General features: G+C 45.1%; 1 protein-coding gene across 1 annotated transcript; it reads left to right on the top strand.

Annotated features, from left to right (window-relative positions):
• Positions 1-366: 366 nt before the first annotated feature.
• Positions 367-18,292, top strand: SERPINA6 (serpin peptidase inhibitor, clade A (alpha-1 antiproteinase, antitrypsin), member 6). The gene is made up of 5 exons (XM_011951539.1): positions 367-494; positions 8,184-8,815; positions 12,509-12,776; positions 16,321-16,468; positions 17,937-18,292. The coding sequence occupies exons 2-5, from the start codon at positions 8,203-8,205 to the stop codon at positions 18,120-18,122; spliced, it is 1,215 nt and encodes a 404-aa protein (XP_011806929.1). The 5' UTR covers positions 367-494; positions 8,184-8,202; the 3' UTR covers positions 18,123-18,292.
• The last annotated feature ends 859 nt before the right edge of the window (positions 18,293-19,151 follow it).

Raw genomic sequence — 19,151 nt, forward strand, 5'->3', positions numbered from 1 at the left:
GAGGAAGCATTTGGCAGATATTATTCCATGTCTGTCTCTCCCACCAGACTAAGACCCCTGGAAGGCAGGACCTTGCCCAAGTCATCCCCAATTGGAATTAAACACCTATTTTTACTTTTTACAAGTATCTGCACCTTGGTGCTAGTTATAGACACCTAAGACATCTCCGCCAACTGACACAGGGCAACCACATTGATGCAACTCCAGCCACATTTTGGTATAAAAAAACTTCATAGAATTGAACGCAGAGCAAAGTTAATTTGCAGCATTACTGTGTTTACTCAAATTTCCTGACAAAGCCTCCCATTGGTTAATGGCTCGGGGGAGAGGACTACCAAGCGGTGAAGGCCACTGGCCCCTCTAACCATTAACCACCCGGAAAGCTGGCAAACAAAATTTAACAGGCAGCATCCCCCGCAGGCTTACTGTACACATGCTAGGGTCCAGGACAGCAGGACCAAGCCAGCAGAAACAGCCTGAGCCCACCGCAGACTGTGAGTAACAACTGAGAACCCTCTATCCCTCCCCCTGCCTGGCCTCCAGAGCAAAGCCAGGGCTGCAGCTTGCTTGCTTGTTTGGTTTGTTGAGATGTTTTGTTTTTGTAAATGGTACATTGAACATTAGGGCAGCCAGCAGTGTTATGAGGCAATCTTGCGGAGGATTTTCCAAATCCCAGAGTCTGTGAATCATCCACAGTGGTTCTGATGTCCCCTGGGCTCCTGCCATGCAGGGACCTGACACAGAGGGCTGTAGCTAAGAACCATTCTCATCCACTGCCATGACTGATGCTCCTAAGCCCAGCCAGACAGCCACAACACTCACAACAGCCACAGAGTCGCAGCCTGCGAGCTACGATGCATCTGCTCCAGTCGGCACCACTGATGAAGGATGTTGGCCGCGGGTGGGGGCCAGGGAGGGCTCAGCTGGCCCAGTGCAGAGGTATTCTTCAGAGTCACGCAGATCTATCCACCACAGCTCCTCACTCAGTGACCTGGGGCGGAGAAAATGCACGGAGAACAGAACTGTCTGCACTGTACCGCATGTCCTGAGGTTTCAATACAGAAGGTCAGGAACTGTCCCTGGCTCGTAGGGCATTTGTGAAAACAGAACACAGTGAATATTTACTAAGTGAGTCTCTTCAGAGATGAGGAACAAAGAGGGCATACTTGACATGAAATGCATAAACAATATTGATACACTGCATTTTTATATGGCTGGGTTTTTTGACAGAGTTTCACTCTTGTTGCCCAAGCTGGAGTGCAATGGCGTGATCTCAGCTCTCTGCAACCTCTGCCTCCCAGGTTCAAGCTATTCTTCCGCCTCAGCCTCCTGAGGAGCTGGAATTTCAGGCACCCGCCACCATGCCCTGCTAATTTTTTGTTTTTAGTAGAAATGGGGTTTCACCATGTTAGCAAGGCTAGTCTCGAACTCCTGACCTCAGGTGATCCGCCCACCTCAGCTTCCCAAAGTGCTGGGATTACAGGCATGAGCCACCGCACCTGGCCGTGGCTGGGTACTCTTAAGAGCTTTTTTACTCATCATTTTCCTTTCTGTAGAGACAGGCAGAATGGCATGGCACAAGCTCTGAAGTCAGACATCTAGGTTTAGAATTCCAGCTCAGGGGGAGTTACTCTGTCTCCCTGGATCTCAGTTTTCTCATCTGTAAATTGGGCCCCACGATGCTCCATTAAATGAGGTCACATAAGCCAAGCACTGATAACAACCACGTCTGGTATTCAAAATATTGTCAGGTGGGTGGAGTTTTCACCCTCATCTTAGAGAATTAACACAGGAGAAGGTGAGGCATACAATCTCCGCAGAGATGGCAGGAGAGGGATGGGAGCCCATCCTACCATTGGCATCATGCTGCACAGGGCCTGTGCCCAAGAGGAGATCCCAGACAGGTATGGCAGTGACCAAAGCTAAGCAAAGATTTCACTGCCTGTCATGGGGCAAGGCCATAGAGAAGCACAGATGCAAGGCTTCCTGGAGGCGGTGACCTGGGACCTGAGTCTCAAAGGACAGATGGAGTGAGCCAGGTGAGGCAGGGAGACGAGCGACCTACAGACTGGAGCCACATGGGCAGGGCTGAGGCAGGTCCATCTTTGTTCCCTGCTCCCAGCCCAGAGCTGGCTCAGCAAACATGGAAAAATCGAAATGACCTGCCCTGGGGAACTGCAGTGACCTGGCTTGCTGTAACCTGCCCTGTAGTGATGTGACCTGCCCCGCCCTGCCCTGACCCACAGTGGGATAAAAGGCTGGTGGGTGCTGGAAGAACCCCTGACACCCAGTGATGCTGTGGCTGAGACCTCAAAGGGCCAGATTTGAGGCTGGAGGCAGAACTGTCACCAGGGACTGGGTCACAAAGACCCCCTGGGCTACATTAGTGAGAATCAGCCTCGTCATGGGCAATGGGGAGCCCCTGAAAACTTCAAAGCAGAACTGACCAGCTTGAATTTTCAGGAATTTAGGAAGATGCAGCTGCAGATGGGTAAAAGGGCTGGAGGGAGTTAAACAGAAGGCAGGGGGACAAGGTAGTGGTTACTGCTGAGTTCTGGGAGAGGTGAGGAGGCTGTGCAGAGGCACTGGAGAAGAGACAAACACCAGAAAAACGGGTAAGGCTAGAGGTATTATTATCAGCTCTTTCTATGCTGAGGAAACTGAGGCAGAGTTTAACTAGCCTGTCCTACGTCACCTAATTTGTACATAGCAGCGCTGGGAGCCCAATCCAGACAGAGTCTCACTCTGTCACCCAGGCTGGAGTGCAGTGGTGCGATCTCAGCTCACTGCAAGCTGGGTGGATTTTTAAAATTCCATTTATGGAACTCTTCTTAAATCATTTATATTTAATGTTTTCCTTAAATTTGTATTGTGGGAAAATATAATACCTAACATTTTAACTACAAGTATACAATTCAGGAGCATTAAAAGTACATTCACATTGTTGTGCCTCCATCACCACCTTCCGTGTCCAGAACTTTTTCATCATCCCAAACTGAAATTCTACACCCACTCAACAATAATTCCCCAATCTCCCCTTGCCCCAGCCCCTGGTATCCACAATTTTACTTCTGTCTCTATGTATTTGACTACTCTAGGTGTAGAATTAGACTCTATTTGTCCTTTTGTGTCTGGTTCATTTCACGTAACATAATGTTTCCGGGTTCATCCATGTTGTAGGAAATGTCAGAATTTCATTCCTTTTTAAAGTTGAGTAGTATTTCACTGTATGTTTATACCATACTTTGTTTATTCATTCATCCATTGATAGACATTTGGGTTCTTTCCATCTTTTGGCTATGGTGAATAATGCTGCCGTGACTTTAGTCTACAATTATCTATTCAAGTTCCTTGACTATCTGCTTGCAGTTTTTTGGTGTATATACTCAAAGCAAAATTGTTGGGTCAAATGATGATTCTGTCTAATTTTTAAGGAACTGCCATATTGTTTTCTACACATTGTAGCACTTTATATTCTTACCAGCAAAGAATAAGGGTTCCAATTTCGCCATATGCATGCTAACATTTAAATTAAAAAAAAAAATTTTTTTTTGAAACAGAAAAAAAAAAAATGTTGCTATGTTGCCTAGACTGGTCTCAAACTCCTGGCCTCAAGCATTCCTCCCACCTCAGCTTTCAGAGCAGCTGGGATTACAGGCACAGGCCATCATGCCTGGTGTGCCAACTTATTGTTTTCTGTTTTGTTTGTCTGTTTATAGTAGCCATGCCTATGGATATGAAGTGGTATCTCATTGTGGTTTTGATATTCCTAATGAATAGTGATGCTGAACATCTTTATACATGCCTATTGGCCATTTGTGTGTTGTCTCTGAAAAGATGTCCACTCAAGTCCTTTGCCCATTTCTAACTGGGTTTATTTGTTTTCTTGTTTTTGTTCTTGGGTTTTAGGAGTTCTTTGTATATCCTGGATATCAATTCCTTATCAGATATGAAATTTGCAAATGTTTTCCCATTCTGTGAGCTGCATTTTTACTTTATTGATAGTATCCTTTGATGAACAAAGTTTTCAATTTTGATGAAGTCCAATTTGTCTATATTTTCTTTTGTTGCCCATGGCTTTGGTGTGATATTCAAGAAATTATTGCCAAAGTCAATATCATGAAGTTTTCCCCCAAGTTTTTTCCTAAGATTTTTATAATTTTAACTCATGTTTAGGTCACTGATCTATTTTGAGTTAATTTTTGTATATGGTGTTAGGTAAAGGTCCATCTTCATTCTTTTGCATGTAAATATCCAATTTTTCAGCACCACTTGTGGAAAAGGCTGTCTTTTCCCCATTGAATGGTTTGGCACCCTCGTTCAACTCATTTTACTATATATGCAAGGCTTATATCTGGCTTCTGTATTCTATTCCATTGGTCTATATCTATGTCTTTATACCAGTACCACACTGTTTTGATTTTTATAGTTTTGTAGTAAATTGTGAAATCAGAAAGTGCAAGACGTTCAACTTTGTTCTTTTTTGGTATTGTTTTGGCTATCCGGGTCCCTTGAGATTTTTATACAAATTTTAGGATGAATTTTTCTATTTCTGTGAAATACAGAACTGGAATTTTGATAGAAATTGCATTGAATCTATAGACTGCTTTGGATAGTATTATCATCTTAGCAATTTCTTCCAATCCATGAATGCAGGATGTCTTTCCATTTATTTATGTCCTCTTTAATTGCCTTCAGCACTGTTCTGTACTTTTCAGTGTATAAGTCTCTTACCTCCCTGATTAATCCCTATTTTATTCTTTTTCATACTATTGTAAATGGAATTGTTTTCTTAATTTCCTTTTCAAATTGTTTTCTTTGTTAGTGTTGGGAAATGCAATTGATTTTATATCTTGCGACTTTGCTAAATTTGTTTGTTAGTTCTAACAGAATTTTTTGTAGAATTTTTAGGGTTTTGTACATATAAAATCATGTCATCTGTGAACACAGATAATTTTACTTCTTCCTTTCAAATATAGATACCTTTTTTTGTTCCTTTCCCAATTGCTGTGGCTAGAACTTCCAGTGCTATATTAGGTAAAAGCACTGAGAGCAAGCATCCCTTGTTTTGTTTCTGATCTTCAGGGAAAAGCTTTCAGTCTTTCACTATTGAGTATAATAGGTTTTATAAATATACAGTCTTGATTATGTTGAGGTAGTTTTCTTCTATTACTTCTATTACTAATTTTGTTGTAGGACTTCCTACTTAGTCTAGGTAAAAATGGGGTCCTTGTCACATGGCCATGAAAGATTAGGCTTGCAGACACTTTGAAGGATGAAAAAAATGGAATGTATTGGGTGAAAAGGAAAATAACTCAGCAAAGCGAGAGAGAGTCCTGTTAACAGACCATCATCTCACCGATGGAATCCCCAGATTACCACACAGGATCAGGAGAGAGAGGCCAAGCTCCTCCCCGCTGCAAAGGGCACAAACTTCCCACAGCTCCACCCCATTCTCCCAGTGCGTGGGCCAATTGAACGTTCTCCAGGCACCTCTTTACACCTGACTGTATCAATCTGTTGTGTGTTTTTATCATGCAAGGGTGTGTTGAATTATGTCAAATACTTTTTTCTGCACCAATTGGGATGATCACGTGATTTTTTCCTTTCTTTTTTTAATCTGATGTATTAGACTGATCAGTTTTTGTATGTTGAAACATCTTTGCATTACAGAAATAAATCCAAATTGGGTATGGTGTATAGGCCTATTAATAGCCTCTCAAAATTAATTTAATCCATTATATTAGTCAGGGTTCTCCAGAGAAACAGAATCTATAGGATATATAGAAATATATGTAAGAGGAGGCATTATGGGAATTGCCTTATGTAATTATAGAAGCTGAGAAGTCCCACAGTCTGCCATCTGCAAGCTGGAGACCCAGGAAAGCCAGCCATGTAATTCAGTCTGAGTCTGAAGGCCTGACAACCGAAGGAGCCAATGGTGCAGCTCCACAATAGGAAAAGGGCCTAGTAAGGCTGCTGGTTTAAGTCCCAGAGGTTAAAGGTCCAAGAACCAGGAGCCCCAGTGTTCAGGGGCAGGCAAACATGGATGTCCAGCTCAGGGACAGAAAAGAGAATTTGCCCTTCCCCTACCTCTTTGTTCCATCCAGCCTTTAATGGATGAAAAATGCCCACCCATATTGGTAAAGGTGGCTGTCTTTACTCAATCTACTGATTCATATGCCAATTTCTTCCAGAAATACTGCCACGGGCCTCTTTTATGTAGGCACTAATTCCTTTTATGAGGGTAGAGACCCCATGAATAGGTTTCCACATATGAATTTGTGGGGACACAAACATTCAGACCTTAGCAGCTGGTAAAACATTATTTTTGAGTGTGTCTGGGACAAAATAAATTGAGCAAAAAATGGACACAATTGGAGGGTGAAATTGTTCTACAGCAATTTAGACACTTCAATACCTCATTCTCAATAATGGATGGAACAACCAGCCATAAAATAAGTAAGAAAAAAGAGAACTTGAACATCACAGTAAAAACTAGATGTATCAGACATATACAAAACACCGTACAACAACAGAATACACATTCTTCTCAAGGGCGCACGGGACATTCTCCAGGATAGACCCTATGTTAGGCCACAGATCAAGAGCCAATAGATTTAAAAAGACAGATATCATACTAAGTATCTTCTTCAATCACAATGAGATGAAGTTAGAAATCATGAACAGAAGGAAAACTGGAAATTTTACAAAGTGTGGAAAAAACAACACACTCTTTATCAACCAGAGGATCAAAAAAGATACCACCAGGGGAATTAGAAAATACTTAAAGACAAATGAAAATGGAAACACAACATACCAAAACTTATGGAATGAGTGAAAGCAGTGTGATGATAGAAATGTAAAGCTGTAAACACATTTGAAAAACAAAAAGATCTCAAATAAACAATGGCATATATTCAAATTCAGGTGTTAACTTTAGGATGTTAATGTAACCCCCATAATAACCACAAAGGGATGAGAATAGAATTATTGAAGTGTTTCAACACAAAAAAGCATTTCAGTACAAAAACTAAATACAAAAAAGGACAGTAATATAGGAAACGAAGAACCAAAAATGTTGTATCTTCTTGCTGTACTGAAAACTTTATTAATATATCATCACCTTCTTTGTCTTTTGGAACGTTTTTAATTCAAAATCTATTTTGTCTAATATTAGTGTAACCACCCCTGCTCTCTTTTGGTTACTATTTGCATGGGGTAACTTTTCCATCCTTTCACTTTCAGTCAGTCTATTTGCATTTTTGGATCTAAAATGAGTCTCTTGTAGACAGCATATATTTGTATCATATTTTAGAAGGCTAATGTGCAAAAGTAATTTTTAGTCTTTGTTTATAATTTAGGAACTAGAAAAAGAACAAACTAAACTGAAAAATAGCAGAAGGAAGGAAATAATAAAGATTAGAGCAGAGATAAATAAAATCAAGAATAGAAAGACAGTTGAGAAAATAAATTAAACCAAAATGCAATATGTATGCTCATAATACATTTAGTCCAGAATATATTTGATATAACCAGCTTCACTTCAATAGCATACAAAAGCTCTGCTTCCTTGTAGCTCTGTTCCCACCTGTTTCCAGTTACTGCCAAAAACGTAACTTATAATTGCCCATGCATCTACCTTTACCAGAGGTCTTTTATTTCTTCATTCAGCTTAAAGTTACTGTCCAGTGTCCTTTCATTTCAATCTGAAATAAAATGCCTCTCATTTCTTACAGGGCAGGTATTGTGGGGAAAAGCTTACTCAGCTTTTGTTTTTCTGGGAATGCTTTAATTGTGTTTTGTTTTTCTTTGAGCATTTTGAACATATCTGTTGGGTGGGTTTTAACCTTTCTGAGCACCTATTTCTGCCTGCCTAAAATCAGGTTAATAATACTTACTTTAGGAATGTTTTGGTCATGGTTAGATGACTGAATATAGCCAGACTACCTAGATCATTGTTGGGTACCTGATAGGCACTGGATAAATCATAATGGGTGTTATTCATATCTCCAAATGAGGAAACTGAAGTCCAGTGCCCTCTGTGATGTGCTCCAGGTCACACAGCCAGTGTGGAGGAAAGAACTGGGGTTGAACGGGGTCTTTTGCCTGCCTCCTGTTGCACTATGCCCCATTGACTCAGAGACTGCCACATCATCTAACAAGCTTTTCTGATTTGGCAGGGCCTGGCTATACTGGACAATGCCACTCCTCCTGTACACCTGTCTTCTCTGGCTGTCCACCAGTGGCCTCTGGACCGTCCAGGCCATGGATCCTAATGCTGCTTATAGGAACATGAGAAACCATCACCGGGGCCTGGCTTCAGTCAACGCTGACTTTGCCCTCAGCCTGTATAAGCACTTAGTGGCCTTGAGTCCCAAGAAGAACATTTTCATCTCCCCTGTGAGCATCTCCATGGCCTTAGCTATGCTGTCCCTGGGCACCTGTGGCCACACACGGGCCCAGCTTCTCCAGGGCCTGGGTTTCAACCTCACTGAAAGGTCTGAGACTGAGATCCACCAGGGTTTCCAGCACCTCCACCAACTCTTTGCAGAGTCAGACACCAGTTTAGAAATGACCATGGGCAATGCCTTGTTTCTTGATGGCAGCCTGGAGTTGCTGGAGTCATTCTCAGCAGACATCAAGCACTACTATGAGTCAGAGGTCTTGGCTATGAACTTCCGGGACTGGGCAACAGCCAGCAGACAGATCAACAGCTATGTCAAGAGTAAGACACAGGGGAAAATTGCCGACTTGTTGTCAGGGCTGGATAGCCCAGCCATCCTCGTCCTGGTCAACTATATCTTCTTCAAAGGTATTCCCACCCATCCCAGTCTGAAGGCCCATCCACTATGGCCAGGAATAATAACAGCCGTTAAAATCCAGGGCACACTCTTGGGCAAAGTCTTTGATTCTGTAAAGCACATATACATCTGGGACTCTCCATCTTCACCACAGTCCTGTTGGGTAGGTGGAATTATATTATTTTACAAAAGATGAAAATGCCACCCGGAAGGGTTGAGCAGTGTGCCCACATTCTGGCAGGTTGGTGTGAGGCCTACACCTGTAACCATGAACAGTCTGGCTGCTTCATACTCCACAAATGCTGACTGTCAAGTACTGGGCCAGGGACTGGAAAAATGGCCTAGAACCAGACAGAATCCTACCCACCCCTCGGGAACTCCCAGATGCCCCCAGAGCCATCCTGCACACATTGCTCTAACCAGGTCTTGCTTCAGTTTTTCACATTCCTGTTCATAAAAACCCGGAAGCTCTAGTGGAGAATGCACTCCAGGTCTTTTCCAGCTTCTGGAAGCCACATGGCTTGTGGGCCTCTCTTATTTTCAAAGCCAGTAATTGCATCATTCCCACCTCTGCTTCCATCATCACATCTCTCTGATTCTGACTTTCCTGCCTTCCTCTTTGACTTACAAAAACCCTCAGTATTACACTGGATAATGGCCCACCTGGGTGATCCAGAATAACCTGCGCATCTCAAGGCCAGCAGATTAACAATTGTGATTCCATCTACAACTTTAATTCCCCCTGGACATGAAAGCTAACATATTCTCAAGTTCTGGGGATTAGAATGTGGACATTTTGGAGGGCTATTATTCTGCCTACCACAAAGCCCAGGCCTCTTCTGTCTCATGAGCCCTCTTGCAACTTATCTGACTGCCTAAAACATCTTCCCTCACTTCAAATCTTAGCTCAAAAGTCACCTCCTCTGTGAAGCCTCCCCAGATTCACCCAGGAAAACCTTTGTCCTCATATGCATGCTCCACAGTTTACCCATGTCTCGTTTGGGCAATCATCTTGCCATGACACATTGTTTAGCACCTAAGGGGTTGAGTTTCAGTTAAGCAATCATATTCAAAGGAATGCAGGTAAAACAGCCACAATAAGCAAACTAAGCCAGTATCACTATTGAACATGTGTCTCTCGACAAGATCATCAGATCAGTGGAGGTGTGATCCCCAGCCAGGACTCCTCATGCCCCCTTCCCCTCCTCCCCAGCTCTCTCTCAGGACCTCTCATCAGACTGCGCTCACCTCCCCTCCCATCCTGCACCTCCTTACTGCCTGGACTAACTTAGCATCTGTACGAGTCCTTCTTCTCCACCTGCCTCTGGGTCTTTCCTGCCCTCCAGCACAAGGCTGGGAACTCCTGGGAGAGGCTGCCCTCCTCGCAGGATGGTGAGGCTGAGAGGCTGACTGGGCAAAGACAGCCTTCTTAACACCTGACTGTGGGAGGGCCAGGGAGGCTGGGAACGTTTGCCCAAAAACTCTTCTGTGTGCTCCCACAAATTCCATAGACCATCTCCCCGACGAGGCTGTGTGCTCTTGTGCAGGCTGTCTTTGTCTCTTTGGGAGATCCCAGTGCCCTTGTGTAATGTTTGGTGCATGGAAGGAGCTCAGCAGTGATTGTACAGAGGTTCAGGCAACACAACCTGGGGAAAAGGCGCAGTAAACCCAGGTGCAGGGAGGGCCCTCCTGAGCCTAACAGAGGCCTGAGCACGTGTGGGCATCTGGTGGAACAGGTGCTGGCGCGGCATCATTCTGCACGAGGTTTCACAGTGTCCTCAGGACCACAGTGGGGCTAAGTGGATAGGAGATCAACAGCTTTAGGTTACAAAATTAGAGAAACTTTGAACACTTGAATGCAGGACCAGACACTGATGGGGGTGAAATGCCTCATTGTACACAGATTTTCTATGGCACAGCAAAACGAATCCACAAGTCTTTGGTTAAAGCCGCTGGGAAAATACTCCGAAATATTTCTAGCAAGCCAGGATAATAAACAGAAGTCAAGATTAGTGTAGCTATTGTCACTAAATGTAGAATATGTAAAATGGTCCTGATGTGTGATGTATTTATTGGACTTTCTTGACAGTTCTTTTTAAATAATATTTAAAATATTGTTAAAAGATTTTCCAGAGAAGCCATCTTTGCTCTCTTGGATTTTCCCCAATAAATTCTTTCTCTACCACCAATTCTCCTAGGACTTTTTGAGAATAGATCCCTTAAAGTAGAGGCTGAACCCCATTTTGTGTTTTGTTTTGCTTCAAACTATATACATTATGTTTGCTTCTAGCAAAGAAATACTCCATAAAAAGCAAGCAGCAAAATGTTAAGGATGAAAAAAACCTAACAATGAAAAATATTTTACCCACTTTTTTTTTTTTCTTTGCTGTAAGTTAGCCACAAAATACAACTGCCCTCTAGTTCTGACGATTTTAGACTTCCTTTGGAGGATGATTTGAGAACCCTCAAATGACCTCATTTGCCGTGAGACAGACAGATGGTGAGTTTACTACCTTTGGTCAGTGTATGCAGACACCGAGGTTAGTGAGGTCATTCAGAATGAACCGGCATAGCTCTGGAGTCTCTAGGCTCCGCAGCCACAGCTGATTTCTCTACATCCATCAGCCTCTCCCTGTTGTCTCCATCAGTAGCTATTACAAGAGGTTTGTGGCTGACTCAGAACCAAGAATTTTGGCCAAGCAATCCATGGATCCCACAGACAGTAGTGTGGAGAAGGGGCTACCTGCAGTGATGTTCTGGCCACCTTTAGGGAGCCTCAGCTGGGAAATGGTGGCCTGGCAAGGGCTTTAGGGCTTGTGGTCAATGGCAGCCAGGACACCCAGGACCTGCTGGACTCAAGGGCCTCAGTCATTAGTTTAAGACTGGGGAGACTTCACCTAGAGCAGAGAGACCCTGTGACACTCAGCCCAGGTGGGTTTCCGGTAGATGGACTCAGTTGTCTGGAATAAGTTCAGAAGGACAATCAGGCAGGCTTCGGCTCAGTCTGAGGAGCAATTTTCTTCCCTTCAGAGCTGATCAGTACTGCCAAGTCCCATCTGTGAAGGTAGTGAGCTCCCCATCTCAAGGCAAAAAAAAAAAAAGCCAAGCTGGATGGTGGCACCCTGGAACATGGCAGAGGGGACCTGAGGGCCTGCAGGGGGTGGGAGTCTGTGACCCTGGAGGAGTCTTCTCACCCTGACTCTTCATTAGGACAATGTGACCTAAAGGAAGGACCATTCAGCAGGGTCAGGAGCCTCAGCTGGGCCGGCCAGGCTGGCAGGGGTGGAGATGGCCTCTTCACTTCCCACCAGGGACTCTGAGTTTGAGACTTGAGGTCCAGCACCACTTCCAGAGCCCTCAGAACTGGGACCCACTCTAGGCATGGGGAGCCGAGGTACAGTCTGAGCTAAGCGAATTTACCCCCAAATCCAAGGACCAGCACCCTGTTGGTCTCTCCCCACTGCCTTGTGTAGAAGCCAATCTCAGAAACAGAGCTCATCCTCAACCCATTGCAAGAAGTAGAGGAAGAAACAGGCTTTAAATTTCTGAGAATTTTTATATCTTACCTAAAAACCCTTGAGGTTTGAATGGGGACATTCCAAGCATGCAGAAGGCCACTGTGTCACTCGGATAGCAGGCCCGTGAGGTGACCCGGAACTGTGTTTTCCTCTCTGCCCTAAAGACCTGTCTCCTCCTCTTCCTAGGCACATGGACACAGCACTTTGACCTGGCAAGCACCGCGGAGAACTTCTATGTGGACGAGACGACTGTGGTGAAGGTGCCCATGATGTTCCAGTCGAGCACCATCAGTTACCTTCATGACTCGGAGCTCCCCTGCCAGCTGGTACAGCTGAACTACGTGGGCAATGGGACTGTCTTCTTCATCCTTCCAGACAAGGGGAAGATGAACACAGTTATTGCTGCACTGAGCCGGGACACGATTAACAGGTGGTCCGCAGGCCTGACCAACAGGTAAGCCCTCCAGCCATCGTGTTGATTTCTGCAATGCACATGTCCCCAGAAAGTGGGGCAGGTGAAAAGGGAGTATGCCGGGGCATCCTTCCTTCCCTGGACTCAGCCTCCAGGGCTCATTGTTTTCCTGTCTGCTGGGCCTCCAAAGGCTGTAAGGTTCTCTGATGTGGAGCTCACACTAATTTATTGATCTGTCCATCAATACTGAAATACTTTGGGACATTTCACCAAGTGAGGTCCCCTTTCCCTGTGAAGTTCATACACACCCTCTGCATTGTCATATTTTTGCAGCATTTTCTTAAACTAAGTTTGCCAACCACGCAGCTACACACTTACTCATTTTGTCATCTTGCTTACCTGAAACCAGGCCCTGCCTAAAGATTCCTGGGAGACCTCATAGGAATATAGTGAAAATGACCTCTGTATTCATCATGGAGCCAATGCAAAACCTATATAAATGGTTCTTAAGTTACTCAGGGCATCTAACTCTTCAATCAATCAATCAGTAAACAACTAAGAAAGCAAGGCTAAAGTAGGTAATAAGCAAGTAAGTAGAAAGAAAGCAAGGACTGCATATCCTGAAGAGGCAGTAATCAGGAGGAGAAGCAGCCAATGGATTCCATCTATCTCTGACCTCAGGTTCAAGCAAGGGGCTGGTGCAGGATTGACACTCAGGCAAGGTCAGCTGAGGATGTGAGTCAGCAATGAATCAATGAATGAATGGATAGGTGAGTGAATGGATGGAAGAACAAATGAGTGAGTGAATTAATGAATGAATTAGTGAGTGAGTACATAGAATGGTGAGTCAGTGAATGGAGAATGAGTTAATGAATGGATGAATTAATAAGTAAATGGATGAATGAGTGAGTGGATGGATGGGTGGATGGTTGGATGGATGGATGGATGGATGGATAAACAAATGAGATTTTCCCCTCCAAGTACCCCTGAGCTAGAGAGCAATTGAAATTATTGTCATGCGAGTGCCCAGCCCTGCTCCTCACCTTGAAGGAGGAAGGAGGTGTTCTTTAGAACATGGTCCTCACTCTCAGGGAGATTCAAGTTCCGTCTGTGCAGAAGAGTCAGGAAATGCCAACCAGCATGAAACCTGGTGGCAGGTGGGCTGATGCAGACTCAAAAGCAGAAGGGGTGTTGAGGAGGGAGTGGGCATGTAGATCTGGAGTAGCTCAGGAAGGCTGGTGGATCAGGCAGCATTTCATTCACTCATTCATTCATTCATTCAATGTGCATTTCATTCACTCATTCATTCAATGCACATAAACGGAAGCACCTGCTATGTACCATGCACTAGCTAAGCACAAAGGTTGGAGTAGTGAATAGGACAAAATAGAGCCCTTAAAGACATGCTCTAGAGCAGAAAATAGATTCTGTTGGAATTAATAGCAGTACAACAATGTGAGTTCAACAGTGTGAGTTCTGAGAGAGACCGAGAGAGATGTGTAACATGCACTGGCTGGGAGGTGGGAATGCCTGACTCTGACCGGGGGATGGGGAAGGGCTGCAGAGCAGGTTGTTTTCCCTTGAAACTGCCTTGAGCCTGAGTGGAAGTTCAGCCAGTGGGAAGTGGCCTTCAGACCCGGCATGAAGAGGGCATGGCACCAACCAAGTCAGGGGACCATGCCCAGAGTGCCAACAATGGAGGGCCAGCAGTAATGAAGGAGATAAATTTGGCTTGGACAAATTTTGTGATCTAAAAATTCTGCAGTAGATAATCTAGGAGGAAGCTCCTCTACTTTATTAATATGTAGGTTTTGTGATTTATGGTTTCAGATTGTTTTCATTTTGAATGATACCCTCTGAGAGCTGTTTGATGTTGGGTGCTTCTAGAGAAGATGATCCAGTTCTGTGAATGCACATGCAAGTGCCTGGGAATTTGACTTCTCTCCTGTAGGGAAGTCATGTGGTCAGCCCTGTACTTCTGTGCAATCCCTTATAGCTATGTGGAGGACACAGTTCTTAAACCATCCATACCTACGCTTGAGTGTGTGTGTGTGTGTGTGTGTATGTACACATGTATATGCGTGGGTGTGAACCTGTATCTGGACAATGCTACGGATCCATTTGTCATCTCTTCCTCCTTTCTGCCCAAAGAAAACCTGTAATTTAGGCATAGTACCACAAGGGGGTGATAACGCACCATGATGCAAACAATGCATTCCGGATCATACTCCATTGAAAATGATGGGAAGGACTATCTGTCTATCTTTCTTTACACCAAAAATAATCTTTTCATGAAAATACTTCAATGTGAGCAACATTAATCAATAATACATACCTTAAAGCCCCATTACTTTGCTCTCAGAAAGCTTTCAACAACGCAGCAGGTGGCAGGTGGCAAAACTAGTCCTGGCCTTTTCAGTTCTGTTGCCTCCCAGTTGTGTGACTTTGGGGGAATTCTTCAGCCTCTCTAAGTGTTGATCTCTCAACCTGGAAATTAAAGATGTTGATTCCGACTTCATAGGTGTATATATGTGTGTGTGCACGCGCGTGTGTGGGGTGTGTGTGTGTGAGAGAGAGAGACAAAAAAATTAAAGAACATAGACCAGGTGTTTGGGATAAGTTGGTCTCCCTTCCTTTCTTTCTGTTACTATTTCCACACCTAGAGAAGGTGCACACCCATTCGCCTCTGATTCTTCTCCCTCTCCTTCAGAAAAGGATGACTTCCACTTCACATGGGATGGTTGCCAGTCTCCAGGCCTCACCCAGGGCTGCTTTTGCTCAGTGAGGAGAGGGTCTTGTGCCTTCCCTCCCATCTGCCCAGAGAGCCAATGAGAGTTCACTGACACCCCTCAGTTTCAGTATTTCAGACATCTGCTCTCCTTCTGGGCAGAAGGCACAAGAAGAATTTAAAAATAACACTAAGGCCTTGACATGTTAAAAAGCATAGATGCCCGTGCTACCCCTAGCGTGACCCCACTTACCTTTCTAGAAACCCTACCTGCTTCATCCGGTAGAAACTGGCAGCTGAATCAGATTCTTGCAGAATCACAGAGCTTTAGCACCCACCGGCCCTGGGAGAGCCTGTGTTCAATACCTTTGTGTGCAGGTGAGGACATTAGCACAGAGAGGGGCTGGACTTGGCTAAGGCCACACAGCATTAGTGGCACAGCTGGAGCCAGGGACCACTGCTCCCAGCTGGGCACTCCCTCCAGTCCTCTGCTTCTAGCAGGGGTTCTCCTGGGACCAAAAATGCTTCTTTATGGACTATTGTCTTAAATGCTCCATGGTCTAGCTGCATCCCAGGTGGAATCAGCTTGAAGGAACTACAGAGAAGGAAGGAACTACAGAGAAGAAAAGAACGTGCAATTCAGAGACCCCATGGGAAATCTGCCTGTGTCATGGAGGCAGAGACAGATCTTGCCTCCTGCTTTATCCCTTCTACCCACAAAGAGTAAGTTAGGCTCAGGGGCAGGAGGTGGAGGGAGCGCACAAGGAAATAAGAGTCTGTCCAGGAGAAGAGGTGCTGCTCTCCCCTCTGCCAGGCCCAGCTCTGGAATGTCTAACTCTGTTTGCTTACCCCGAGCAGCCAGGTGGACCTGTACATTCCGAAGGTCACCATCTCTGGAGTCTATGACCTCGGAGATGTGCTGGAGGAAATGGGCATTGCAGACTTGTTCACCAACCAGGCAAATTTCTCAGGCATTACCCAGGATGCCCAACTGAAGTCATCAAAGGTAAATGTCTTGGAAGCCCACCTTTTCTTTCCCCCTCCAAAATTCACAATTTAAATATAATACTAGGAAGTGGCCCTGAGTTCATTCATGAATGAGCCTCTGGGTCCCTGGCTGAGAACCCCAGGTCGAGTCCAAGCCCCTTGTCTCACCATGAAGTAAATGGAGGCTCAACAAGAAAATGTGACATCCCCAAGATCACACAGGAAGCTATGGACACAGGAGGGCCATAGCCCAGGCACCTGCCCATCCCACCAGACCCCACAGAGGGGGCACTGTGAAAACCAAGTTGTCATGGCAGAACTGTGAGTTGCCTCTGGCAAAAAGAAACAGGAAAAGTGGTAAATATCTAATTGGGATCACATTGTGCTTTCTACCCAATCACATCCATTCAATTACGTAAATGCTTCGGCTTTATGTTCTGTTATTCATGCATTCAGAAAATTTTTACTGAACACCTACTATGTGTCCCAAACTGTGTAGGCCCTGTGTGTGCCCCCATTACTCAGATGTGTGGCCCCTGACCTCAAGACACAAGGACTTTGTGGCCACCGTGGTACCTGGCACATAATATGTGCTCAGTAAAATGCATGCCGTGTGAGTGGATTGAGTCAACACAGCTGCCTCCTCAGAAGGCGGGTATTATCTCAATTTCTCAGAGGAGGAATCTCCTGCTCAGGGAGGGTATGCAGCTTGCCCAAAGTCACAGAGCTAGTAAATAACAGTTTGATGTTTGATCTCAGACCTGTTGACTCAAAACCTCATCTGCTCAAGACATACTGCAGGAGTTCCAATCCCAGCTCAGCTTCTTCCAAGCCATGGGTGCCACTCACAGAGCCACCAGAGCCTGAGTGTGCTTGCTGGAAAGAGTCACTGGGAGTTCACCCCCTAGGGTGTTGTGAGCTTACCAATATCACCTGTTACTTAATTAGCCAGGTTATAAGCCACCAGAGTCTTTTGATACAAGCTAGGCAGATGTTTTGCTGACTTTAGAACTCCTCCTAATTTTGATCACAACAGGGACATACCAACAGTCAAAGATTTACATTTTTAGATTCTGCTTCAGCTTTCCTAAACAGAACAGCCATAGGCACTTTGCATAACTCGAACCCTAGTATTTACCCAGCAGAGTGGAAAGGGAACAAGATCTCCCTCCGCTACCCCAGGGCAGTAAGAAGCACCCATTGTGGACAGTGAAGCCCAGTTCAAGCCATGAGACCTCTGATCTCTGTGTGATGGGCCCAACCTACCCGTTTGATAGGAAGTGTAGGTGCAGCCTGGGTTCTGGAGGTGGACAGACTTGGGCTGTATCATCCTAGGGCTGCCACTTGGATAAGAATCCAGCAAGTGACCTTCTCTGAGCCTGGATTCACCTTCCTAAAACCAAGGACGTGAGGGGTCCCAGCAATGAGGCAGGAAAGCGAGAATGCACAGCAGGTCTCACCACCCATCTTCGTTCTGTACCTAACAGGTGGTCCACAAAGCTGTGCTGCAACTCAGTGAGGCGGGTGTGGACACAGCTGGCTCCACTGGGGTCAGCCTAAACCTGACGTCCAAGCCTATCATCCTGCGTCTCAACCAGCCCTTCATCATCATGATCTTTGACCACTTCACCTGGAGCAGCCTTTTCCTGGCCAGAGTTGTGAACCCAGCATAAGAGACCGCCCACCCAGAGCCTCAGCACTATCTGACTTTGGGCACCAGGGACACCACGGAAATGTTTTGGAGAGTGGGAGGTTTCCCCCAATCTCCTCCAACTTCTCCTCCCTCCAACCAGAGTTGTGTCTACCTTTAGGCATCTTGTAATAAATGTCATTGCGACTCTGATGACCAGCGTGGTTAAAGGGAAGGGCAGGGGGTTCTGGAGGTTACCGTGATAAAGTGGTGTTTGCAGATCCCCTGGCCTGGCGTCTTCATCTGTGTGGGCTGCCATAACAAAGTACCACAGGTTTATGAACAACAGAAATGCATTTCTCATAGTTCTGGAGGCTGAAAGTCTGAGATCAGAAGCCAGCCTGGTTGGGTTTCGGGGAAGGTCGGTTCCGGGTTCAGGGGTGGCACCTTCTGGCTGTGTCCTCACAAGGCAGAAAGAGCAGAGAAAGCTCTCTGGGGCCTCTTTTATAAGGGTCCTATTCCCATTCATGAGAGTTTTACCCAGCACCTAATCACCTCCCAGAAGCTCCAACTCTAACACCATCACCTTTGGGATTTGGTTCTAATGTATCAATTTGGGGAGATACAAACATTCAGGTCATAACACCTGGTACTGCCACAGGAGGAGCAGCTCCTCTGGCCAACAAACCCTCCCCTCTTCCCCGATACAAGACAAACTTCAGCTGAACTAAATCTAAAGTATAAACGAGCAATGAATGATTCACAAATCGGACAGCCTCATCAGCTGTGAGACTCCAGGGCAGCCACATGGTGGAAGAAGATTTATGGACAGAAAAAGGAAAGTGATGTACAGAAAACAGAAGTGAGGAACAGAAACAGCTGGATTGGTTATAGGTTTGTGTTTGTCTTATTTGGTTACATTTGATCAGCCAAAACTCGGTGACTGGCACAAGTGTAGGCTATGGTCTGTTCGTCCCTTCACTTGCTGTAGTTCATGATGTACTGAGAAACCTTTAGGCCAAATTTAAAATATGTAAGGAGGCTGCATTAGGCTAAACTTGATTTAACAACC

This window comes from Colobus angolensis, unplaced genomic scaffold (assembly GCF_000951035.1).
Source record: "Colobus angolensis palliatus isolate OR3802 unplaced genomic scaffold, Cang.pa_1.0 Scaffold32, whole genome shotgun sequence".
Taxonomy (NCBI): domain Eukaryota; kingdom Metazoa; phylum Chordata; class Mammalia; order Primates; family Cercopithecidae; genus Colobus; species Colobus angolensis.